Raw genomic sequence first — 27,043 nt, 5'->3', positions numbered from 1 at the left:
CAGCATATTCTTTTGATTCTACATAAAATGTTCTTCAAACTCCTTGGCCCCCACCAGTATCATACTATATAGGTATGCCTATATAGTGCATATGACAGCAGAGTCATAGCCTTTGCTGTTGACAAACACCCCATTTCCATCAGGTGTTAAAGCATACTGTGCACATGAGAGTTCTACCAGAATACTGAAGCAATTCAAGAAAGTTGGGACACAAGAGGTTAAAAGGTCTGGTATCATCAGTGTTCTGAAAAGAAAAAAAGTCACTTTAGCTCTTGCTTTTGTAGTATGCAGTATACTGTCCAGTGACTCAACCCTTCCTCAATAGTTCATCCAGCTGAGGTTTCAGAACTTACTTTGGGGCAATGTTTCAAAGGGTAGACATATTCAAGTTTCAGGTTGAACCCTCTTGTCTATTTACATTATTAGAGAGAACTTTTCTGCCTTTTTATTGTCAGACAGCCAAGGCCATTGTTTACATTGAGGAAATGAACAGCATGGCAGATGTCACCTTTCCTTCTGTCCCTCAAGTTGCATCCCTTTTGATATATGATGATACTTCTAGAGCCAAAGACAGAACCAGTCCCGTAGCTGGCTATCCTGTCATCTGTATCACAGTGAGTATCTCTATGGAAAGGTGAAACAAAATCAGTTGTTCAAATGTTGTTCAAAGGAGAAATTGGATTTTAGGCACTCAATATCAATCTATATCGTTGTCAGTCAGCTATTTCCTGCATTGTTTTGTCTTAATTTGCAGAGTTAAAATCACTGGAGACAACAGATGAGCCATGGTTTTCAATTAATGTCACAGACTGAAAAATAAGTCCTGTTTGTTGAAGTACTACAGGCTTCTTTCATTGTAATTTTGCAACTGAAAGGTTTGCAAGAATATTCATATGCATTGAGGAAGGTTTTGGTCCATCTGCATCTTAAGTTTGTTTCTCGCTCTGTTCATTATGCACAGGAATGGACCCTGTCTTGAATGGTTCTCCTAAATACAAAACCAAAAGAAATCTTGAAATGGAAAGTATACTTGCAGAATTCGATTAAGGGGTGAAATTCAAGTGAAAGTATCCTGTGGAAGTGTAGTTTGTGCCTTCATAACTGTGTTAGGTTTTCACCCAGAATTAAAAATATTGTTTTTTATTTCAATAAGCATAATTAGACCCGCTTTTTAAATCTACCATAGCAATGCTAAAATCATCACTGTCAAAATGAGGTAATTTCTTCAGAGATTTACTGGGGTTGTCAGTTCTGTGTTGTTCAGTTTTGTGACTTGATAAGTTCATATGTCTTTGCCATGAAGCAAACGAACTTTAACACATCTGCCTTGTTCTGCAGGCCTGCAATCCTAAATATGAAGACTTTGAAAAGACTGGTTCAATATGTGCGAGTGAGAACATCAATAATACTCTGACCCGATACCGGTGGCTAGTGAGTGCACCCACTGGTCCCGATGGTGTGACTAGCCCCATGAAGGAGGTTGACTTTGATACCTTCTTCACTTCTTCCAAGATGATTACGCTTGACTCCATTTACTTTCAAGCTGGTTCTCGTGTCCAGTGTGCAGCTCGTGCTGTGAATTCAGATGGGAATGAAGGTCTTGAGCTTATGAGCCCTATTGTAACTATAAGCACGTCAGAAGGTAAGACATCATCACCTATTGCAAAACCCTCAGACCTCTTTTGGATCCCAAATTCCATCTTAAAAAGATCTGGTGACATGATCAGGTATTTTAATATTAGTGTCTCATCTTTTCTTCATAGAGGTGGTGCAAAAACTCTCTTAATACAGAAGAGAATTGTATAAAGAAAATTGTTTTCATCTTTGCTTGTTATCTTTAAATAGTTAATAGTTATCCACATAGAGAACTTGGGTGTTCAGGAGAACAGTATATGGTGTGCATTGGAACTAATGAAACCTGGTTTCTGCTGGCTTTTAAATTCAACTGTAGTAATGTTGCAGTACAATCTCGGCTGCTATTAGACATGGGAGAATCCACATGGGAGTGCTATTATGAATGCCTAGCCAGGAGAAAAGCTTCATTTGTCATTCAGGCCTCACTAAACACCTAAGAATCAGTTTCTTCCTTGACTAAGAAGTAAAGCAACTGGTGTCCAATAACAAGGCATAGACAATTATTTTTTCGTGGTTGAAATATCCATAACATTCATCCTTCTTCTTTCTCTGACACTCCCTTTGTCTATCTCTGATGCTCTGGTACCTAATCAATACTGAACTGATGCTGTATTCTCTCAGCCAGCAGAGTGACTGTAGGCTGCTCTTTTGCCCAGCCAATTCTTTTGATGAAACTGAATATCGTTAGGAAGCAGAGGTGGAGAACTGACATGCAAACATGTACAGTCAGAGCAAATGCTATTTTGTTATAGAATTCACAGATATTTTTGCATAATGTGGACAATGGGTAATTATCAGCAATCAAGGTAGATTACAAAACACTGTAATTTATTACCCTTCTGCAGCCATTTTGCATTTTTATGTCATTTTTGCTGCTTTTGTAGTTACATTAACTCTTCTGGTTTTTGTGAGAGCTTACAGTAAATAATAAATTATATGATTGCTCATTTGCAATATCATTTTAATTTTCTTAGCCTTTCCAACTAAGTGTTTTAGTTAAAACATTTTATTTTCTACTAAGTTAGGGCTTTAAGAAGCTTAATGAATGAAATTTCTGTTTATCCCTGTCCTTTATTCCACATTTTGACTGTGGGCTCAAGGCACCTTTGTTTGCACAATCAGCAATCCTACACCCTAAAGAGGACTCTGTCTAAGGGTATTTTCTACAAGGTGCAGTGTGGTACTTGTTAAAGGCAGACAGCCTTGTGCTGGGTGAGCTACTTTAGTTGTGTGAAACAGACTGGCTATGTTAGTGTTATAATGCGTTGTTTGGATTACACGACAAATTAGGAGGGCTAATTAGCTCAAAATCAAGACTGATTGTCATGCATATATTACTTTCAGTACCTGAGATAACTTGTGATGTGGAAGCCCGTAATGCTGATGATCAGGTACAACATAAAGGAAATTGTTTGATGCTATTGTGAAAGAAATACAGTGATCAGAGTAACCTGCCAAAATCCTTAATAAATAAATCCTAAATAAACCCTGAAGATGCTTGACCTCCATGGTATAGACCAAATTTTCAAAAATCAGATTGTGCAAAAAATTTTATGTAACCACTTTAGCACATCTTAATTGCATTTGAGAAAAAAAAAAAAAAAAAGACAAAATTATCACGTCATGCCAGAATGGAGCCAGATGAGGTCCACCAAAACCAGAGTTCTCCAAGAGAAGAGCCCTGCCTCCCCTTTCCTTGTAATCCCTCAGAGAAGAGCAAAGAGCAGAACATGAGCAAAGGGAACTGTTCTGATTTTCCACTTCTGCTGGTTTCTTTCTTAGACATCCTTATCATCCTTTGTCTGTCACATGACAACGTGCCATGATTTTTGTGGCCAGAGTGCAGACACTTCTGCATTGAACCATGCAACTGGAAGTTGCCTGTGTCTCAGATTATATGATTACAAACCTAGTCTTCTGATTTTACAAACCAGGACTAATACTGCAACAGGTTGAACTAACCCTAGAATGGGTTGCCAAAGGAAGTTATAGATTCTCCATCCCTGGAGAAGTTCAAAACTCAGTTGAACAAGGCCCTGAGCAACCCCATGTAACTTTGAAGCTGGCTCTGCTTTGAGCACAGTGTTTCTGGAGATCCTTTCCAACTAAAATTAGTTCATGACAGAATTATTCTAATTACATTTGGTCACTAATGGAACAGGAGGCTCGTAGGGTCCTGTGAAGGCATATATAGGTCCACATCCCAATCCAGTGCCAAAACCAACATTGATCTGGTATCCTATTGTCCACAACCACGAAAAAGATCCTATTATCCAAAACCACAATACCTATGTAAAGCTATTTATGTGTTTAAGGGGGTGGAAGGAATTAAAGTATATAGTTTTGAGGACTTCTATAAGAAAGTGTGGCACTTCACACTTAATCCTGCAAGTATTGTTGATACATGCCACTGCCAATGTACAGGTGCAGCATCATCACCTGGTTTTAAAATGCGATCCAGTTGATCAAGTAATGATTTCTGTTTGAATCCTCTTCTGCATAAATTCCTGTTCAAACATGAACTCTGGTAAATGCTGCCCAAAGCACTTACATGTCATTCCAGAAAATTCTTGTTTTGGAAGCTTAGATAGGGGAAAGCATTGCATCAAAAAATAGTGCAAGGGAAAGTGTAGCTTATTTACTCTGAACATAATGTAAAATTCTTTCTCCTTTTTCCATTAGGTCTTTGTCAACCTCGTATGTCAGGAGTAGTTGGAGCAGAACCATTCTCTGCCAAATTGCGTTATACTGGCCCAGAAGATCCTGATTTTGCCAATCTCATCAAACTGACAGTCACAATGCCACATATTGATGGTACGATAAAATCAGCTGTGGAGTTGAGAGAACTCATAGAACAAGCTGTGATCTGAGCTACTTTATTATAATGTTATTTTAAATATCTGAAATAATAACATAGTCTTTTAAAATGTGAGACCAGTGAAAAATGTGATGAATGTACAAGTGCAGTTTGCAACAAGATGCATAATATAGTGTATTGATACATAGTCTTTGATGCAAAGATTAAGTTCCACACTAATGGCATAGTTAGATAAGTAGACCTAAACCTACACTTTATAAAACTCCTTTGAAGCCCATAGAGGTATTCCAAGGAAGAATTTATTTATTAATAAAAATGTAAAGCCATTTAATAATGATCTAAGTCTGAAAAAATCCACACAAAATCCTGATAGAAAAATATGTTGAAAATTTAGGAATATTTTATTTGACATTTCATAGTATAAAGGCGTAATTATTGTGGATAACATTCTCATACACACTTAGCATATCATCTTTCTTTGAATTCTAGAGTACATTAATTACTGTAAGTGCAAAATACAGAAACACTGTATGACATCTTAGTGTTTAACAAACTTTGCCTAAATTAAGCAACTCTAACTACTGATATTTAATCGCAGTAACAGAAATTGATGTTTTTTAGGCATGCTGCCTGTTATTTCTACAAGAGAGCTCTCCAACTTTGAGCTGACACTTAGCCCTGATGGAACTAGAGTTGGAAACCATAAATGCTCCAACCTGTTGGATTACACAGAAGTGAAGACCCACCATGGTTTCTTGACTGATGCTACCAAAAATCCAGATGTGATTGGAGAGACCATTCCCTATCAATACAACCCAGCAATTAGAGGCCTTAATACCTTACGCTTCTATCGCAATCTGAATCTGGAAGCCTGTCTATGGGAGTTTGTTAGCTATTATGACATGTCTGAGCTCCTCACAGATTGTGGAGGCACCATTGGGACAGATGGGCAGGTACGAAACTATAACTTGATTTTGTACTGTGTTCTTAAAATGAAATATTTCCCTTATAATGCATCTATGCAAGAAATAAGTAGTTTTAGAATTAATTTAGTTGAAAAGTATTGGGTTTTTTTCTTAACAAAAAGTAGGCTTCCCCTAAGGCCAGCTTATTCCTTAAAGCTTTCAGTGTCCATTAAGGCTGCATGTGAAAACCTTGATGGGTTGAAATTAAGGGAATAATTCAGTTTGAATTAAAATTGCTATGATTTTCTCCCAGTATAATTTTGAAGTATTTTAGGACAAAACAATCACACTTTTACTGTATAGTGAGCAACCTTAGCCTTTTCTTGGAATGAAAGCCTTCCTAAAGGACTGCTTTTAGCGCACTGATAGTACTGGGCTATTTAGTATTAATCATGGTGTATCTTAAAATAGAGTTTAAAAAAGCTGTGAAGAGCCTTCCTGCTGATAACAATGGGCTGCACTGTCCCACCAGCTGCCTGGCTCTGCTGATCTCTTGCTCGCTGTGTAACAAGGCTGCCAGTGGGGACAGCTTAGTGCTCTCACGTTACCCAGCAGAAAATTCCTTGGTCGGGAAGCGAAGAGAAGCTGCCAACATAGGATAGCTGAAGAGCAGCACTGTGAAAGTGGTTGGGGGTTAAAACAAAGAGGTTGGAGAGATCTTCAGGTGTCCTTTGGAAAATTATTTCTAGAGATCTGTAATAATGTGAAAGCAAAAGTGTGCAGTGTTTCTTCTGGTGCAATGATAGTGAGGTTAAACTATAGGTTTTCCTGTCTCAGTCTCTAGAGTACAAAAAGCTGTAGCTATGAAGAGCAATCCTTTATGACACAGAAAACTCTCTTTGTGGAATAATCCTAAAGGCTGGAAAAAGGACTGGAAATGCAATACCTCATTTCAGAGAAGTCCATCTGTAGCATGATAACTGTGTGGTAAAGCTAACTCACTTCCCCGACTCACTAACCTGACCTGTTGAGCCTCTGTGGAAGGGATGAAAGGATGAGGCCAGTGTGTGAAATGTCTATAATTGCTCTGCTTCTTAACAGGAGTTGTGGTTGTTTGTTTTGTTTTTTTTTTAATACATGCCTAAAGTCCACTTTACTCTGTGGGTGATCATACAGTCAATTTACTGGACAACAAATTGCACCAGGCTGTCTTTAGCCCTTGGTTAACTTCCTGACTTTCTGGGCATTTAAACTAGAGATTATGTACTCTGTAAAGTCTAAGACCAGAACGAAATGGAGCTTCTGGCCTTCTTAGATACAAAGACCTTGATGGATATGCCATCTCAGCACTCTGTCATCTGTCCTGGTTCCTTGTCTGTTACAGGGACCAGTCCAAGGTCTCTGCCTTGGTGTCAGGAGCTCGCTGTTAGTGTGTCTGTTTGAGGTTGCTACAAGCAGTTCCTCCTACAGGTACATTCCACTGGACCCATGAACCTGTCAGAGGGAAGGGGAAGGCATGCCAGTGTGGGCTGTAAACCTTACGCATTCCCACAAGATAAAAATGACAGCAGTCTTTGCTGTTCTTAGAATCATTTCATTTCTTCAGCTCATCATTCCATTGATTATCTCCTCCTTCCCATGCAATATGCAGCCATATATTATTTCCCACACAATGCAGTCAGAAGCACATAAGCACACACAGCTGCCAAGCAGCTGTCCTCCAATCCTGCGACCTATGCAAGGCACTGCTCCCACAGTGAAGATGAAGAAAGAGTTGGTTTGAATCCTTTCCATTTTAAATGTTTGTGTGTCCTTTAGAGAAAAGGCTGAATAGCTGGTTTAGACAAATGTGTGTCTAAATAAGACCTATGTATTTCTATGTGGACATAAATAGAAGAGAAAATAAGCAGCATCCCTGTATTTTAGTAAATGAAAAGAACCTGTATTTTTGGTTGTGGAGGACATGCATAAATGGTAACGTTGTTGGGTAAGAGACTTGTCTTGCTTTAAACTCCAGAACCCTGATGTACTTTAAGTAAGATTCCTCATTTAAAAGGAGAGAGGGGTGAACGTGATCTATGAGAGCCATAAAACTGCAGCTGAAGTCATCCTTTAGCACCTCGTAGGTTGTGGCTAAAAGGTTACAGTGTGTTAAGTGAAATATCAAGCTGAATTACTTCTAGCAGTGAAGCATTGCCCCACAGCCAGTGTGCGCTTCACTGCTCTCCCTGTTTCCCCCCACCTCCATTTAATTCTTCTCCAAGTTTGGTCTTTATCTTCACATGACCCCCTCCAGCTGAGAGGGGAGGCAGTCAGTGCCCTACCTCTGTGGTTGTCACCATTGTTGGTTTTTTCTCCTCCAGTGAACAATTAATAATCCTCTACTGTGAGAGGAAAGCTGGCAGCTATGGTTTTCACCATGTTTTTTAGCACACAAAGGAAGCTTAAGTTCTATTACACAGACAGAACAGATAAATAACAAAAACAGTCCTACTACGTGCTGCTATCACTGCAAATTTAATAGCTTGAATTTACCAGATATTTTGGCTAGCTCTTTAAGCTCAAAATCCTGTTTCTTGAATCTAGCTCTGCAGTACCTGTATGGCTAAACAAAGATAGCACTGTTGATTCAGACAGAGAGATTTCACAAACTCAACCAGCAATATCTTGCATGATGTGGACCTTCACTTCACGGGAGCTCCTCCTAGGGTAGGGGAAGAAGATGAACTTGGGTCAGCAAGAAGTGAGGTGGGAGACCTGCAGGTGGTGTAGCTCTTCTGGCAGTGCTCCTGGTGTTTGCTGCAGGCTGCAGCTGTCTTAGCCAGTTCCCATGAACTCATGAACTGTCATAATACATACAGAGAAGGTCTTAGTTTTCTTTTTTTTTTTTTTCCTCTCTCCTTTGAGGCCTTTTCCTTGTGACCCATTCTCTTTCTCAATTACTCTGTGCATGAGCAAACCCTGCGTGAGTTAGATGCAGCCCTGCTTGCAGTATACGGCTTGACGCTTTGTTCCTGGGGCCTGCCCATATTCATCACGTCTGAAAAATCAGGCACTTATGTGTCTAAATATGGATTTAGGTGTGTAGCTTAAGGGATTTACATTTAAAAATAAAGGCCTACTCCTCTTTAGATTGAGCTAATTCATTTGGATTATAGCTCCGTTCTGCTTAAAGTTAAGGTCAGCTTTGATGATTAGCAGCAACAGTTTTCTTTTGGACAACCTATAGTCATAGCCTAAAATTCAATTCTGTCTTTGCATACATATAGGCCTTAAAAGGTGGAACTCACCTACCTGAGGGCCGTCTTCCTGTAATTTCAGGTAATTAATAAAGGTTGGACTTTACTTCATGGGGAGATTATGAGAATCAATTACTACAGACATCTCACATTCTTAAGATGCAGGTACTAGAACAATGCAGATATTCTTGAAAGGAAGTTAAGAGGTGAAACAGTGAAAACCAAGCAAGTGACTTTCCTTTAATAAAGTATACATTGAAGTGTTGGCCTAGGCTTACTTGATAGAGCGTGAAGTATTATTTGATCTCGTTTCCTACTGTTATAATTGTTTGCTGTAGCCAGAGAGTTTGGCATCTGAAGGCTTCTGTGTGGTTCTGGCCAAGTACTTATGTGTGGATGTTGCTTTCCCTAGTTCCAGTCCATTGCCAGACTTGGCACAGGGAAGCAAGGAAATTACCAGTCAAACAAATTTTATTAACAACAGGTAGTTAAGCAAGTATTTGACAAAAACAAGACGGTGAAGAATATACATTAAAATACTTGAAAATATACATCGATACCTTGGAGCTACTGTAATTGAGTACAGCTGAATAGTTTGTTTTTTTCTCTAACAAAAACAGTTATTTCTGGCCAAAACTGCAAATGTCTCTCTTCCAATATGTTCAGTTGACATTTATGCTACACGTGTTTTGGCACTGAGGTGTTTGGAAATCTTACCTGAAAAGAGGTTTTAAAATAACTAATGTATTGCCACAGCTTATACAAGGCAGCTTGCAGAGGTTTTTTATTACACAAAACCAGTATATTTCCAGCTTTACTAGTTCAGTTTTTACTAAAATCATACTTTAAGGGGAAAATTCAGCTTTTCTGAAAATCTCATTAGATGCTTTTAAATGCAAATCAACAGAAATGTCTATTTTCAGATTTTTATATTCAGTTCAGCCACCATTTCCAAGTTTAAGAAAACCCTGCAACTTGTATTCCCTTGACATGAGAGCTCATTAACACTCAAACCTTTTTTTTCCTCCAGCTCCAAACACATGCATTTAGTAAGCGCCGAGAAGAAAAAACTCTACTATAAAGTTAATGCACCAGCTGTGTAACAAACTCAGAAGTTAAACATTTCAAGGAGCTGGCATTTCAAGGCTGTATTGCGTTCCCCTCTCCATTCAGACTTCTTTAAACAAACCTGCTTTGCATTTCACCTGTGACCTACCTGGCTTGCATGCCCTCCTGGGGCCAAATCATAGCTTTACCATATTGTTATTGTGTAAACAGTTAATAGATAACATTGTGAAGCTTGTGTGACTCAAATTTGCAGACAGAGCGAGTAAATGCAATAGAAAATGAAGCTGAGGGTGTTCTGGAGAACAAAAATACAGTTTTCATGAAAAGTTTGTTTCATTGGGGGAAGCAATATAAAACATGAACTTGTGTTATTTCTAATTTTGAATTCTGATTTTATCAGTGCTAACAGTGTACACAGACACATTGCCAAGTTCTACCCTCTGGAAATGTAAGCCAGATAAATAAAATACAGTATAAATGTAGACCAGAGTCCGTACCCCAAAACCTTAACTGAAAATATTTCCTTTCAATATTCTCACTTATTACATGACAGATTCTCAAACTAATTAATTTTTTTTTTTGCTTAATGAAGTTTGACAGTTTGCATAAGAAAGGGGAACAAAAGAAGAACACCTATAGAAACTCAAATGAATATTTTCTAAGTCTCTAAATGGGAATTGTCAGTGTTCAAAAATAGACCTTATGCTCTGTGATAATTTGTCTTGCAAAGAAAATGCATGCACCTCTACTTCTTATATAGATTTCCAGTATAAATCATGTTCTTGCCTCACACACATGAATTTTGAGATGAACCATTGGAATGATATGTGATATAAATTTTTTCAAACTGTAAGAGTCTGTTCCCCGCTTGGAACGATTATTGTCTTCCATCTTCTCAGGTTTTCCAGACCTGGCATTGCCACAGGCTATTAGACACAATTTCCCCAGTTCAGCTCAGGTGTGGTTCTAGTCTGTATTTCTCTCCTGGTATCACAAAGCTAGAAGTCACACTTTGTGTGGGATCCTACATTTATTATTGCATAAAATGTGTTGTTAATGAATGTAAGTTGTTCAGTGCAACTGCTAAAACCTCCTGTGCATTGGATGCGTAGACACAGAAGGCACCTGTTCTGTCTCTCCACAGCAGTTAAGCTGATCCCACACTTACACAGCTCTAAGTTACTGCTTTGGTTTCATCAGTGTCACATTGAGATAAAATATGAACAGCTGGCTACTTTCAATAGGCTTTGCAGGCAGTGCTGGGAAATAAAGATAACTCAATGGAAAGAATGTTTTCTTATGTTTGCCTAAATGGCATTATTAAGAGGGCTAGAGAAGACTCCTCCATCTGTGTTACACATTGCATCGATTCTTTTGTTGGGAGGTTCTGCTCACTTAATCAGACACAGTCTTCCTCTGCAGTTAATTTCCTCTTTTTTTGTTGTTGTTTTCATTTTTATTCTACAAAAAATATCCTTTCATATAGAGTGTCTTTGCAGGCAGTGCTGGGAAATAAAGATAACTCAATGGAAAGAATGTTTTCTTATGTTTGCCTAAATGGCATTATTAAGAGGGCTAGGGAAGACTCCTCCATCTGTGTTACACATTGCATCGATTCTTTTGTTGGGAAGTTCTCCTCACTTAATCAGACACAGTCTTCCTCTGCAGTTAATTTCCTCTTTTTTTTGTTGTTGTTTTCATTTTTATTCTATAAAAAAAGATCCTTTCATATAGAGTGCCTTGAGATTATTCTGTTCTGCCTACTGAAGAGTAATTTTCTCCTTGCGGCATTTTCCTTTTCGGCAAGGGAGAAAAAACAGACCTATTTATTCAGTAATTCTCTGGCTATCAGTGTTGTGGGTTTTCCTCCACACCTGCAAGACCATGAGTGTGTGAGGAAGGGTTTGTGTGCATAAAAACTCCATCAGCTGGTTTAGCAAGAACTCCTTCCTCCTCCCTACATGCCATGAATCACACTTAAGGGCAGCTATACTGGTGGAAGCACACAGATATGCTTAAGTACATGAATAAATTCCCAGGCTGGGGCAGGCAGCCTCACTGCCCAGACATCTTTTATGGGTATTACTAGAAGAGAAGAATTTCTAAATTCAAGGGTCCTAGAAATAAATAGAGACAATTATTTGGTGCTAAGGTTTCAGATTTTCCCACAGAACAGTGGTAATGCACGGCAAAGGAGTAGTGTTTCATCCCCAGAAGGGATCCTACTGCTAGATTTCCCCCAGTACAAGTAAGTCGAGCTCATTAACACTATGTTCCCATTGAATGGGCACAAGAAAATGCTAAAATGTGATTTACAAACCCCATTAATGGATTTCTTTGTGTAGAGTGTATGTGAAGTGCTGATACTATCTTGTACTTGAAAATCAAGAAAAGCTTTGAAAGAAGTTTTTTGGTTTTAATCAAGGTGGCATAAGATACTGAACTAGAAGGGGTTTTGTGGATCACTCAGTCCAGGCCACTGCCTTAACTCTCTATATAATGTGGTTCCAACACTAGTAACCTTAATCTAAAGACTAATAGGATTTCATGGCCTCACTGTTCTTGTTGAATGCCATCACACTGAGGGCTAAAAATTCTTCTGATTTCTAGGCTGTATTTGTCATGGCCATCTCATGCCTGTTTGTTCCCATGTCAGCACCATCCTTCACCATCATCAGCCCTTCTCTGCTGTCTCCTGACGTGTATAGACAGCATTCTTACTCCCTCTCAGCCTTTGTTGTACTAGGCTAAACAACCTGGCTATTTTAGTCTCTTCTCATCAGATAGTTTTGCCATTCCTGTGATTATGGTGATTCCTTTTTCTACAGTCTACAATGCAAATTAGGCTTTTTCAAGCATGGATGATCAAAGCTATTCCAGATAAGCTCTCACTAGTGCTCTGTATAATGGCATGCATGCTTCTAATTTCCACCCCATTCCTCAGTTTATCTTAGGATCATATCACATGGAGAGGGTAGGAAGGTCATAGCTATGATGTGATCAACTCACATACCAAAATCTTTTTTCCCCTCTGTCGTTTCTAACCAATGTCTTTCATTTCTACCAGAAATCCCTTTCACTGCTTTCTGTTACCTTATACTTTATGCTATAAAATTTCATCTCTCTTCTAATTATTCTAGTCCACAAGGTCATTAAATTCCCCCTGTGTGATATTCCAGTCCTCCTCTATGTTATCATTAAGCATGATGTATGCATTTTTTCAAGAGGATAAGGGAAATATATTAAATCGTCTTCCATGTACTTTTGTCTCTTCCTTACAAGCAAACTGGATTTCAGATCTTTGATCTCAATGTCTAATTCTTACTGCACAAGATGCAGATGTAGAACGAACACACACATACAAAAGCCAGTAGTCTCTCTGAGATGACTTTTCAATAGTAACCCATTTGTTGTGTGTGAAGTATATTCAGTTCTTGATACTGTTCCAGGAAATGACAAGTGTTTGAGGTTACTCCTGAATCAAAGGCAAACCATGATGTACCGCAGAGTTGCATCACAGCCCTTTTTTTTTTAAATAGAAGTGAGAATTAAGTGCTGTTATTTGGAACAATTTTGAAAATCTGTGTCTGAAATAATTGCTCAGATACCCATGCAGGTATCCCAAAAAGAAACTTGCAAATTAAATAGCACTAAAGAACAATATTTTTGTCTAACTTCAATTTGTCATCCAATACATATAGAGAAGAAAACCCTTTTTTTTATCCCAAATAGAAGCTTTTGATTGTATTTACGTAAAACCAACAAAGAAGCATAATATAAAATAACCTATGACTGTAGCATCTCATATTATCTACTGGGCTGCCTTACTTCATGATACTGTGTGTCTGTCCAGACTGTCTTCTGTCTAAATGCCAGCACATTTTATGGAACGATGCAAACAATGTAAGTGGAAAGGGTTTCAGTAGCATAGTGTGTAGAGCAAGGAGTGTCCTGCATGACAGTGGGTTGTGGCAACTATGAACATTTGCCATAATGAACTCCCTAATTAGTTCATAGTATATAGTCAGTTCAGGCAGTAAATTTGTGGGTTTATAGTGTTACTAAAATTTTTGTCTGGCATTTGGAACTGTAAAGCAGCTGTAAGGTAATGGACATTCAGCCCTCTCATGCGCCACTGGGTGAACACAGAAACAGTTTTGGTTTTGCACAGCTTGTAAAGTTCTTTGAATGTTGGGGGGTTTTAATAGTGCAAAACACTGCAAAAGCTTGTAAGGTAATCACTCCAGGGAAATGTTCAGGTGTACAAATTTACCTATGCAGTTTCTATTGGAAGTAAATGGGTGTTCGACACCATTTGTGCCTTTGAAAAGTTTCCCACTGGGAGGTGATGTCAGTGCCTTTCCTTCTGCATCTTTTTAAGAAAATCCAGAATGCTCCAAGGGGATCTGGATTGCACATTTCTAATCAGAGGATGTGAATGAAAAAGTATTTGTAACAAAGCTGAGGTGACAGTTTACTGAAACTGATCTTGCAATTTTTCATCAAAATATATGTAGAGAATCTGTAATTTCCTGACTGCTAATAATTAAATACAGTGTTATTCTTTTGTACAATATGTGCGTAGGGGGTCTACTTTTAAATCTGTATCAACTTGCATACTATTTTTAGTTCTTCCAGACAGTGATAAACAGTATGATTTGCATGATTGCATGCAGTATGTTAGCTGCTATCCATGCACAAAGGAAGAAATAGTTCCAGAGATGGATTAAGTGCAGTCCAAGGACTCAGTCTTGCAATGAAGTTTGAGCAAATTCAGGGTCTTCCAGAAGTAACATAGTAACATAAAAATGTAAGCAGAAGAGTTCATTAAGGCCTAAGGATAGAGCAAATGCAAAATGATATTTGAAAAATTTCTGTGGCCTTAATTTGTAGCCACGTTGTTTATGTACTTAAAAAACCTAAACATAAATGAATCAAAATTGAGGGGTTTATGTTTTATCAGAACGCTTATTCAGTTTGAAATACAAAAATGCAACTTGAAGGGTTGTAAGCTCAGGTTAAATCCATTGATGTGTGGCGTTTTGCACTTCATCTGTAGTTTGCAAAATGAGAGAAATTGATTCAGTCACGATCTTTATTTCAAGTTCTGTCTTCTCTTTCTCTTGCGTTAGGATTACCTACGTGGTGCTGCCTTTCGTGACCACAAATCTAAATACATAATTTCCTGTTTTTGTAGGTTCTCAACCTTGTACAGTCCTATGTCACGCTGAGAGTCCCCTTGTACGTGTCTTACGTTTTCCACTCCCCAGTGGGAGTAGGAGGCTGGCAGCACTTCGACCTGCAGTCAGAGCTCCGCCTGACTTTTGTGTATGACACTGCCATCCTGTGGAAGGATGGGATCGGTAGCCCACCTGAAGCAGAACTGCAAGGTGGGTGTCTGACGTAATTTCCTGTTTTTGTAGGTTCTCAACCTTGTACAGTCCTATGTCACGCTGAGAGTCCCCTTGTACGTGTCTTACGTTTTCCACTCCCCGGTGGGAGTAGGAGGCTGGCAGCACTTCGACCTGCAGTCAGAGCTCCGCCTGACTTTTGTGTATGACACTGCCATCCTGTGGAAGGATGGGATCGGTAGCCCACCTGAAGCAGAACTGCAAGGTGCGTGTCTGACTTCTCTGCATCGAACTCATGGTCTCTTACTAAGAATACAATTTGCACACCATAGGAGAATTCTTCAATCATTCTAAAAAAACAAACAACAATAGTATCTCATTTATTATCAGTTGCAAACAATCTGCCGTTTCCTAGCACTGACAGTTCTCTGCTGGGGTGTTTATGAAATCTATGTAAAGTTGACATCAACTTTATTTTCTTTATTTATCTTTATTGCAAAAAAAGATAATGGTTAGTTCCTGTGTGAAGTACACATGCAAAAATTAGCACGTTTATTTCTATTCAGAACTCAAGGTTCACAATGTATTCATACTCTGTCACCACACAAGATATTTGCAGTTCGATGAAAAAAAATTGAAACTTTTCAGCAATATAATTTTTTCCTGGCCATGAGTGTACAGCTGCAGAAATTTTTCAAGTTTTGAAAGCATTAATTGTGAAACATTCAAAAAATACAGAAATGTATAATGGGTATAATAGCCTGTCTTATGTGTCAGAATAGTAAACTGTAAAACATTCTTTAAATGTGATAGATACTGCCAATAAATGTTTATGACTATAGTCAACAAAACAAACTCTATCATTACAGAATTTATCTTTGCAAGAAGTTAAATTATCTTTTTTAAAGTGGCATACAGATGTCTGTGAAAGATTAAAATGTATAGTTACACCTATATGCTGCTCTGTTCTATTTATGCAAATTTACTTAGTGTTTCCCAGCATTAAACTGGGGTATGTTCCATATCTGTCTCAACTCAAGATAGAATACAGACACCAGCTAAAATTACCTATGTACACTTACACAATGTCAGAACTTCTGTGAACATAAAGCCATTTTTTGTTTCTGCAAGCTCTGTATATGAACTACAGAAGTCATCACTGTGCAGTTTCTGCCCTCATGTTAAGAGCAGGAAATGAGGAGTGGCAGGGGGAATCTACAGTGCATGAAGAATGAAGCACATGTCATGCCGTGCCTAAAGAGTAAGCCACAGGCCACGAATCATGTGATGCACCACTCACTGAATAACAACCAGATCTAATCCTCAGCCTCAGCAGTTCTGTGGCGCCTCTATGGCACCACTTCCCTGTCGTTGATGCTTTAATGTTTAATTTCTCTGTATAAGAAGCTGATGGCCAGGTCTTTGGAGATGCTGAACATTGGTGGCTCCCTTACAAAGCAGCCAGCACAAAACACATGATAAACACAGTGAGGTAGTGGAGGGTAGACCCCCAATCTATCCTAATCTGATTTGAGCAGTATTTTCTTACTCCACAGCCTTGCACAATGAGAAGTTGTTTGTCTGAGCAGGGAGGGATTAACTAATTTCCAGTTTATTTCCATACGTCTGGATACATACAGTTGTTCTATATAAATTCTACATAAAGCTGTAAAGCCGTCAAGGTCTTCTAAAGCTATAATTCATGCATACATATATATATATGTTTCTAATGTACCAATAAATGTGATAGGTACTGGTGATTTTGTACAGGTGGTAACATTCACATTGGTGAGCGTGTTAGGTTTCCGACACACTGGGGAGGAACATTCCTGTTTCCTTCTTGCCCCTGGCAGGCAGAGTGGTGGCACATCAGTGGCTCTCTGTTAAGGGAGCACTGAAGGAAACACTTGAACTGTGAAGCTGTGTAGAACTCTAGAGAAAAAGGGACTTGGCTGCAAGCTACAGCAATAAACCGCTTCTGACATATACACAAGACCTTGTAACCTGAAATTAGGAAATATTAGGCCCATGTTTTGGGGCAGATACACACCAGAAATCAAGAGCAATGCAAAGCCTGTCAGAATGAGTTTCACAGAGTCAAGCATCCACAAGCAGGTTGCCATGGCAGCCACAACCAACTGCTACCACTAAATCCTGGGGAGTGCTGCCTTGGGAGGATGGATAGGGAGGGACTGATAAAGTCTCTCTGAAGCAGCTTTCATTGGTAGGAGTCAGCTTGAGTACCTGGTGAAAACAAAAGTATTATTCCTTCTACAGACCCACCTGGCAGCTGACCATGCTGTTGCCTGAACACAAGCACAGATTGTGCTGTGAAATTTCCTCGGTCTGCCAGAGTGGCTGTGTGGATCCATGATAACTTGTAAAACCATGACTTTGCAGGGAAGTTCTGTATGTGCTTTGGAAAGCTGAAGCATATGATTCTGTGATTCTGTGATTGTGAAAACTCTAGGCTCCACTGTGTAAATTCTTGTTTGAGAAGAATCTTGAGTCAATTCACAAGGTAGCAGCAGGCCCTCTCACAAACATCTGACATGACAAGGGACTGACAGAGTGGGACTGGTGTTATGTAGGATTGTGATTTATTTGTCATCTGCAAGTGGAATAAACTTTGTGAATTGGCTTCTACTGCCAGGTTCCCTGTACCCAACCAGCATGAGAATTAGTGAAGAGGGGCGTCTGGTTGTCAACTTCAAGACCGAAGCCCGATTTCATGGTGTCTTTGTGATGTCCCATCCTGGTAAGCTTAATCTACACTTCAGCAGTACTATAAAAACAAAGACCTCCCTCCAAAAATTTATACTATTCATTTTATTTATTTCTGCTACTGATACCTGATTTTTTTTCTGTACTGTGCTCTTCAGATAAGGATTTTTCATCTACTTAGGATTTTTTACTTGTCATTGATTCAGATTGTCAAACTCTATGGAATATGCATGAATCTGATGGAAAGCAGATAGTTCCACTTGATCAAGAGCCTGATCTATGAAAGATGAAGATCTAGGCCATTCTATCCACTAGAGATCTATAAATACATGTTTTAATCCAAAATCTATGATCAGCTATTTACTTATGTTGCCCTAGGAACTTAGATAGCATTAAAATTTCTTTTATAACTTGAAGCCTTTCTAGATTATTTAGACCATTTTCAGAGAGTAAGAAAAGGTCTTGTATCGCTCTGTTAATAAAACATTCTCACTGCCATTCAATTAGTCATTGCTAAGGATCTGATCCTGCAATTTAATCTGTTTAAACCCCACTGCCTTTGTTCAGAATAATCACAGGTGTAAGACTCTGTCTACAGACATAAATCTGAGCATGAATGCCGGCCATGGAAAAGATTATCTAACTAAATTAAATCTGCTGAACAATAATGAGAAGGGAAAAAAAATATTAAGAAATCTCTTTTAGTTTAACTCAGTTTTATTAACCTATAAAACTCCTTCATAGTGCTTCTGCTTTTTCTCATCTGTCCTCTAGCATGTTGAGTTTTGCATATCAGGCAGAGCTGAAAGAGTTACACTGCTAAGAGAAGTTATTTTGTGTTCTCTGGCCTGACATTCCAAGTTTAAAACAGGAGGGATTATAGATCTTTGCCATTCCACTCTCACTGTTTCGCCTGTCTGTTAAGTTTAATCTTCATACAATTCTGGTTGTGTAGCCCAAAAGCAACTGTTTAATAGTTTAATAGAACAAGAATCAAGGGGGCCCAGCTGTGTTGACTGTAATTGGTTTTGTTAGTTTCAGTTAATAAAACCCAGTGCCTTGTAAAAGTATTAACATCAACCATGGCATCATGGTTTATGAATTACTGGGAATGTTTCAGGCTCTGAAAGTTTGAAGTGAAATACTAAAGGTGACAAATCTGTCTCTTGGCATGTTTTTAGCTACATCTCTAACGTCCATGGTTATGTGTGCTGATCACCTGGGCCTGACATTTAGCCTCAGCCTTATCCGAAGCGAGCCAACGTACAACCAGCCAGTGCAGCAGTGGAGCTTTGTTTCAGATTTTGCGGTAAAACCTCAGCCTTCACTGTGTCTTCTCTTGCCCCAGACTGATGGTTAGGATGTTGATGGAACAGTTCTCTCTCTCTCCAGGTTCGAGACTATTCTGGAACGTACACTGTGAAGCTGATAGCTTGTACCACTGCTCCACATCAGGAGTACAGCCTACCAGTGATCTGCAGTCCTAGAGAGCCGATCACATTTGATCTGGACATCCGATTCCAGCAGGTGCCACCCCAATGAGACCTTCTTCATGTTTCCTTTTTATTTTGATTCCCATATTGCCTTTGTTGGTCTTGTAATAAGAGTGCTAGAAACTGAAGTTACTTGCTTATCAACAAACCAATTCCTAAATTGGTGGGAACTAACCAATTCCTAAATTGGTGGGACAGCACATAGTCCTCTCCTGCTATTTAAGCAGTTTTACCCAACTGGGAGCACAAATGTTTTTTGTCCTCAATGCATGGCCAATCTTTGATAGCCAGTAGGAAGCTCATTAACATTGGTCTGGGTGATAGATATTGTGGTACAAGCTAACCTTTGGGAATTCTTTACTTATGTGTTGGCTTTGGTATGAAATAGTTTTATCAAGTAAATAGGAAAATATAAAACTATTATCAGAAGGTTTTAATCTGACGCAAAGACCAGAGCTAGGTCTCTGGTATTAAAAGTGGGACCTCTAGAGAAGACCTCTAGAAGATTAATTCAGTCCTAAGCTAGGACTTCCTTCACTGACTATAGAAAAAGTATAGATAGCCAGCACTGGTAAAATGCTTAGTGTTAAGACTCTTGAGAGTGAGTTAGACACTTATATCCCAGCCATAATAATATGGATCATATGGTAATGTGGGAACGGGCAAACAGCATGCCTTTCACAAAGCCCAGCTGTAAAGCTCTGTTGCTGGGAACAAAATACGGAGAAATGGACTCTGCTATAGAAAGCATTGGTTGGAAAATATGTAGGGGTCATACTGGATAATTAACAGAACATAAACTCCCAGTTTACAGTGTTACCAAAAGAGCTAGTGTGACCTTGGGATGTGTAAGGAGGAATTTTTATCATTTCTGTTATTTGGAGCCAATGCAACTAATACCGGAGCAGTGTGGCTGTGTTTTCATGCTCATTAATAGTATAGATGTATGCTATTAAATCATCTTACAGTATAAATCCCATCTGGATCAGTCAGGGATACATAATTATTGAATTAGCCAGAGAACACAAGGGAATGTATGCAGTCTTTATGCTTTCATTTGGTCTTATGCCAGCTATGGGAGAACAGATGATTCCTAATTCGGCATTAAGTCCTGGGCAAGCAAAGAGATGATACATGAAGTGACACGAAACCTGCCTTCTCAGAGTTAACCCAGCAAAACACTTTTAAAAAGTTTGAATGGAGGAAGGTAGGGGCAGTTCGCACAAGTTTAGCACTTTGGCTTTTATCTGGCATTCCTAATCTTCTAGGAACTCTAAAGCAATTCTCAGCAATGCTGAAGCACAGCTTGCATCTGGTCCTTCTATGAAAAAGATTATGTCGATAATGTGAAGAAAATTCAAAAGACCTGTAAAAATCATTGCAAAATGGGCAAAGTAGCCTGGGGAAAGACCTAACTCTTATCTGGAAGAAGCCTATGACTAAGAACTGTGACTAAGACTAAGAACTGCCTTGGAAAAAAAAAAAAAAAAAAGAAAGGATACTATAGGGTTCATTATATCGATAAAGCTTTAATAATACAGTATATGGAAGTTTCAGGTACATCAATTCAAAATAGAGATAATGTGCAAAATTGCAACAGAATCGTAATCACCAAGGACCGTGGCCAGTTAGTCCCCCATCCCCAGCAATTTTCAAACCAAGACCAGCTCTTTTTCTTGAGATATTCATAGTAAAAGGAATTTAGGAAATTCTGTAGCCCATGATATTATTCCCTTTGATCATCGTTTGAAAGTCTATGTGGACATAAAGCAGGTCCCAAAAAAAGCAGCAGTTAGAGGCAGTGCAGTATCACAAATTCACCAGGCATTTACCTCTAAGATTTCTAGGCATCCTGCAAAACTGAATGAGCATTAGTATCCATGTTTTAAATATAAGAAACAAAAGACAGAGAAGTGAGCATGACAGGCCAGACTGTGGCGCTGGTCCCTAGACTAGGAAACACCGGATACCTTGCACAGGTCCACTGCATCCAGTTGTGGGGTTCCCCATACAAGAAAGACACGGACCTGTTGGAGCGGGTCCAGAGGAGGGCCATGAAGATGATCAAAGAGCTGGAGCACCTTCCCTGTGAAGAAAGGCTGAAAGAGTTGAGGTTGTTCAGCCTGAAGAGAACGCTCTGGGAAGACCTTATTGCATCCTTTTAAAAAATAAACTGCACTTATAAGAAAGACAAAGAGAGACCTTTTACCAAGGCCACTAGTGACAGGTCAAGGGGCAACTGGAAGAGGGTAAATTTAGATTGGACATAGGGAAGAAATTTTTTAGGATGAGGGTGGTGAGGCAATAAAACAGGTTGTGCAGAGAAGCTGTGGATGCCCCAACCCTGGAAGTGTTCAAGGCCAGGTTGGGTGGGGCTTTGAGCAACCTGGTCTAGTGGAAGATGTCTGGGTACGTGGCAAGGGGTTGGGCTAGATGATCTTTAAAGGTCCCTTCCAATCCAAAGCTTTCTATGATTCCCTGAGTCGGTGAGTACAAGTGTTACAACTGGACCAAAATGACTTTGCCTGTAAAGTCTAATGATGAAATGATGGGACAAGAGTTTTTTCTCACAATTCTTACTCTAGTGCCCCAGCTGCTGTACTGAATTATCTTCTTGGGCTTTTTAATATGAAGCTTTTCATTTTCTTGGAAACTTTTTTTTTCTGATTTCCTTCACAATTGTTTTCACTGTTCATGAGTGAGGGACCACTTTAAGAATCAAACATCAAGAAGACAATATATTTGTTGTCGTCCCTCTGGAGGTTTTGGTTCAACATTTCCTTCTTTAACATGTATCTGCCCATCTCCTTTTCTTCTCTCTGTGGCCCCTGAAAAGGGAAGCAGGTAGCCTGGAACAGTAGTATTGTATTACCGCTGTCTCACTCTGGGATTTCCTGTACATGAACAGCACTCAGCCTCCAAGCTCTGCTTTATCTCAGTCCTTTCAGCATCTCCTTTCTTTAAACGTGCATGGCTATTTCCTGACAGAAGCACTCCCATAATCTGGTTATTTGCTGCCCCGGGGATGGAGCAGTCTCAAGAGCTTTCTGCTTCTTGGGGTACCAAGTGTCTCATGAGCTTTGGTCCCATGGAGGTGAGGATGTCTGCCATGAGTGATCTGCATTGTCCTCAAATCATCCATATGCCGAGTTGATGGGCATGGCAAACAGGCAGAATAAATTGACAGTACTCTTCTCACCCAACAGATCCCTGCAGATAATTTTTCTAAGAACTCGTTTAAATTGCCTCAAATGCATGTGAAAATAATGACATTTAAACTACTGTCATAAATCACAGCTATGGGTTGGGCACTGGCAGCACTGAGACTTACAGGTAAAACTGAAATAAAACCAGTAACTTTAAACAGGATGCCTAAGAGATGTGTTCACAGCTATATGTACAGTATTTACCCAGGCCATTGCTCTGACCATTGTTGTACGCTGTGTGGTTGAAGCCCGGTGCCTTTAGCTGAACACACACGTCTTCTTTCCTATTCAGTGGGCATTTACTCTGCCCAGGCAGAGCTTGATGAGGCCATGCTTGATTCTGTTTCAGAACCACAGCTGGAAACCAGTTGTATCAGTCAGGTATTTGAAGCTGTGGCACTGCAATCCAATTGCCTGAAACTCAGGCATTTAGAAAGAAGAATTCCAAAGAGAATGGAAATGATATTTTTAATAATTGTTTTTGTGAAAAGGCTATGGGACTAGGGTTCCTTTTTCTAAAGGGTAGCAGTGGGTTTATAAAAATATTTCAGCTAGACGTTCTCCTTGCCAAATCCTGTTCCTTTGATAGTTTTGGGACTCTATTGTGAAAAGGGGATTTGAAGAATAAACGTGTCAGCTGTATAACTTGCAGCAGTAGTTTCTGTTGATATTGTTATATCTCATTCCATCAGCCCCTTGTCCATGAGCCAGCAAGAATGTTTTCTTTCCTGTTTTTCCCCCTTCCTTTCCACACGCATACACATATATATACATACATATACATCTACACTTTAGCATTTTTTTATTTGTTTAATGGCCTCTTGTTTTTTGACCTTTCTTTTTTTTAATGTATGCGTCTTCCAGATTGTTTCCTCAGGTACACTGCATCTTTTTGAACTTTGTGCTCTTCCCAATTCTTCTGTTCACTATGTTTTTTCCCTTTTGTTATGCCATGTCCCTGTATAGTTTGCCTTCTAACATATGTTATATGGCCCAATGAAAATCTGTTGGTGAGGTTTATTTTATTCTTGTAACGTAATCAAGGAAGATAACTGTGTCAGATATATAAAGATAAATATTAGCATAAAAAGGTGCTCAAATTGTTTGATCTGATATCCCGCAGCACATCAGAAGAACTGATACTTGCAAATAAATCCTCAGCAATGTGTACTTTCAAATAACTGGCAGAGGATCAGAAGCAGAGGTAGGACTTGGGTGTAAGAACAAAAATGGGATAGAGAAACAGACTGTGGTGAGTCAGAGGGAGAGAAGTTTTTGAGGGAAATATTTTCCTCATGTTACCCCCACACATAAGTTGCCTTGGGCACCTCCTTGGCTGGGATTTGGAAAAATGTGGTGGGAAGAAACTAACCTAGAATCCTGTCAAATATCACAGAGGCAGATAACCCAGAGGTTGTATGAATGTAAAATATATAGCAGTATATGTCTACTCTAAAGAAATCTTTTTGGTTAAACTGTAGTATTATTGCATGTGGATGTGCAGAACTGATAAATAATGTACCTTGGGAGAAGATCATGCTGTGCTTTTTGAGTCATTAAAGAATACTCGTTGAAGAGCCTTATGCTGTTGTGTTTTAGGTCAGTGACCCAGTGGCTGCTGAGTTCAGCTTGAACACCCAGATGTTCCTCCTCTCCAAAAAGACACTGTGGCTATCTGATGGCTCAATGGGCTTTGGGCAAGAAAGTGATGTTGCTTTCTCAGAAGGTATAATTGTGCACAGATCATGCACATTTAATATATGTTCCTCACTATCAAGATCCTTTTGCAGTCAAAACAAGACAGGAGGAATGGTTTGGGCTTGCTGCTTGTGTTCTTTTGTGCTTGCCTTTCCTACCTGGCAGTTTACATCAGAGCTGTTGTCCAGTCTGCACTGAAACTATTGAGTCTGAGGGTTACTGTACTGGTGCCTTTTCTTATAAGCTGAGCACTTTATAAACATTGGCTGATGTTAAGAACATTCCTAGTTGATAAGTGAGTATTACACAGTTTTTTGTTGTGGGTGAGTGTACTGGGTCTGGCTGGGATAGAATTAACTTTCTTAATAGCACCCGCTATGGTTCTGTGCTTCGCATCTGTGGCTAAATAGTGTTTTGGCTATTGCTGAGCAGTGCTTGCACAGCATCAAGGCTTTCCCCCATCTCCCTGCCCTCCACTGAGCAGGCTGGGGGCGGGAGGGTTAATTCAATTGATACATCTGACAGCGGACCTAAGCACTCACTCCTTTCCTTTGCTTTCCTTCTGTGCCTCTTTTGCCTGGTTATTACAGTACCAGCACCTTGAATACAAGACTGCCTTTTGTGATGTGTCCGCAGAGTCTCTTGCACACAGGAACCTGTTCTCTCTCTCTCTCAAAGTCTGCAGTTGCTCTAAATTGATGTAAAATCAACACAACATTTCTCCTTTCCTTATTCAGAATCTCACCTTCCTAACCACTCTCTGTCTTATGTATCTGACCACTGCTATAGCATACTTTTCTTGCCTGTGTAGCAATGGACCAGGTTATTTGTACAGGCCTAGCATTTCTTATCTAAAACATTATCATACAGCTGAAATGCAATTACACAGTAGGGACCCAAGATGCAGAAAATGTCTCTGTGACTTTTCATAATGTTCATTTCACTTGTACGGTATGTCAGTCTGACCAAGTATAATTTTTATGCAGCCTGAACAGGATTGTAATGACCAAAAAAAAAGAACATCTCTGGGTAGCGAGTGTTCCTCAAGTAGGCTTTGGATATAGCTGTAGTCAGATTGAGAATCTTGAGCTCAGACCTTTGACATGACCAAAAACTGCAGTCACATTACACTGCTCAGAGCTTCTTGACTATTAACTCAACCCAGTATTGTGCTAAATGTTCCAGTGCAATAGGATGTGAACTGTGTGCACTGTTTACAGGTGACATCATATATGGTCGGGTGATGGTGGATCCAGTGCAGAATTTGGGTGATTCCTTCTACTGTAGCATCGAGAAGGTTTTCCTCTGCACAGGAGCTGATGGATATGTACCCAAATATAATCCATCCAACACTGAATATGGGTGCCTGGCTGATTCTCCATCCCTTCTGTACAGATTTAAGATTGTGGTAAGTGGCCTAATTATTCTGGGAGCATGGACATACTTTTTTTTTTTTTTAACTGACTTCTTTTTTATCCAAAAATAATTGTTCTTTAAAACGTTCTTGTTGGCACCAAATTTTGACTTGATCTCCAGGCTAATGAATTGATGAAGGCAGTATCTTACCTTTCTCCTTCCCAGTTCTATTCTTAATCTTTCCAGGAACTCTCATCATTTAGAGTTTTACCTAAGTTAGAATCCCAAGATAGGCTTTTTCTCTGCATTGTCTATACCCATTAACCATAAAGAGAGTCTTAGGAGGCAAGTAAGATAAGTATTGGAATTGGTTTCATCTTTAGCCATCCAAAATTTAGGATATAATGTAAAGTTAGTCATCCAGTTAGTTGTCTCTATGGTCAATAGGGAAAGAGAGTTACCTCTAAAGCTGGCTTAGAATGTCTGAGATTATTTCCCTTCTGAAAATAATTCCAGAGTAAGCCTAGATGTCTACTGACCTGATGCACAACTTTCAGAGTTAACTTTAAGTAAGATGACTATCCAATTATCAGAACTAATTTATATGAATGTCTGTTAATAAAATGGAAAGGTAGCTTCTTTAAAGTGGGAAATAGACTTTTTACTTTTATTTCAAACCACATTTATGTATCTCTTTTTTATTTTTGAAATGCAGCTATGGTTGTTCTCTGGTGTTTTAACAAAAAAGTCTTCAGGCAAGAGATTAAATAGAAGTTAATACAAGTCAGATGTGACCACAATTGCTTCTCATGTCTTTTCTCTTGATGTTACACTGGATTGCATAAAATAGCATGTATAAATTACACAATACATTGCCTATAAATATTAGAACTGTTTTTCCTAAAAGAAATGAATCTGTGTTTTACAAACTCTTTTTTTCCCCTCCACGATCATGTAGGACAAAGCTCAGCCGGAGACACAAGCCACAAGCTTTGGAAATGTGCTTTTTAATGCAAAACTTGCCATAGATGATCCTGAAGCAATTCCATTAGTTAAACAGCCAGGATCTGATGGATTTAAAGTGGACTCAACTCCTCTATTTCAGGTATGATTTCTGTAGCTCACTAGCAGGAACACTGAACCAAGAAAGAAACAATTGCAAAAGAAGTGTTGTTGAGAGTAAGTCATATTGAAACCAATAGGAATATTTATTCTGATTCCAGTGGCAAACAGGATTATAAATGCTATAAATTTTTAGATATGGAAAATATATGGAGCACTTATTAAAAGATTCTTGTGGGGTTACTATGCTTTTCTCTTGCCTAATTCCACAGTCTAACCACAAATTATACAAATTACTGTTATGTGTTTCTTCTAAGAACTAAGTTTCTTGTTACACAGAGTTGTTTTATTGTTTCCTATCATCTCACTTGCCAAAGACAAAAATAAAGGAATCATAAGCATTAATAGTGAACTTCATCAAGATCTAATTGATACTCAGCATTTTCTGTGCACTTCTTTCCACATAAATTTGCACATTGTGAAACGGC

At 39.1% G+C, this 27,043-nt stretch overlaps 1 protein-coding gene across 1 annotated transcript in view; it reads left to right on the top strand.

The window, feature by feature from the left end:
- The window catches only part of FREM2 (FRAS1 related extracellular matrix protein 2), a 137,430-nt gene that overhangs the window by 105,226 nt on the left and 5,161 nt on the right, over positions 1-27,043 (top strand). Inside the window, exons 14-24 of the mRNA XM_014965743.1 lie at positions 456-614; positions 1,339-1,642; positions 4,318-4,449; positions 5,075-5,406; positions 14,863-15,055; positions 17,670-17,774; positions 18,922-19,049; positions 19,133-19,267; positions 24,039-24,165; positions 25,358-25,545; positions 26,452-26,598. Of these exons, the coding sequence (XP_014821229.1) occupies positions 456-614; positions 1,339-1,642; positions 4,318-4,449; positions 5,075-5,406; positions 14,863-15,055; positions 17,670-17,774; positions 18,922-19,049; positions 19,133-19,267; positions 24,039-24,165; positions 25,358-25,545; positions 26,452-26,598 (1,950 nt within the window). The remainder of the gene's footprint in view (positions 1-455; positions 615-1,338; positions 1,643-4,317; positions 4,450-5,074; positions 5,407-14,862; positions 15,056-17,669; positions 17,775-18,921; positions 19,050-19,132; positions 19,268-24,038; positions 24,166-25,357; positions 25,546-26,451; positions 26,599-27,043) is intronic.

This window comes from Calidris pugnax, unplaced genomic scaffold (genome assembly GCF_001431845.1).
Source record: "Calidris pugnax isolate Ruff unplaced genomic scaffold, ASM143184v1 scaffold20, whole genome shotgun sequence".
Lineage (NCBI taxonomy): Eukaryota > Metazoa > Chordata > Aves > Charadriiformes > Scolopacidae > Calidris > Calidris pugnax.
This window is presented reverse-complemented; position numbering and strand designations above follow the sequence as displayed.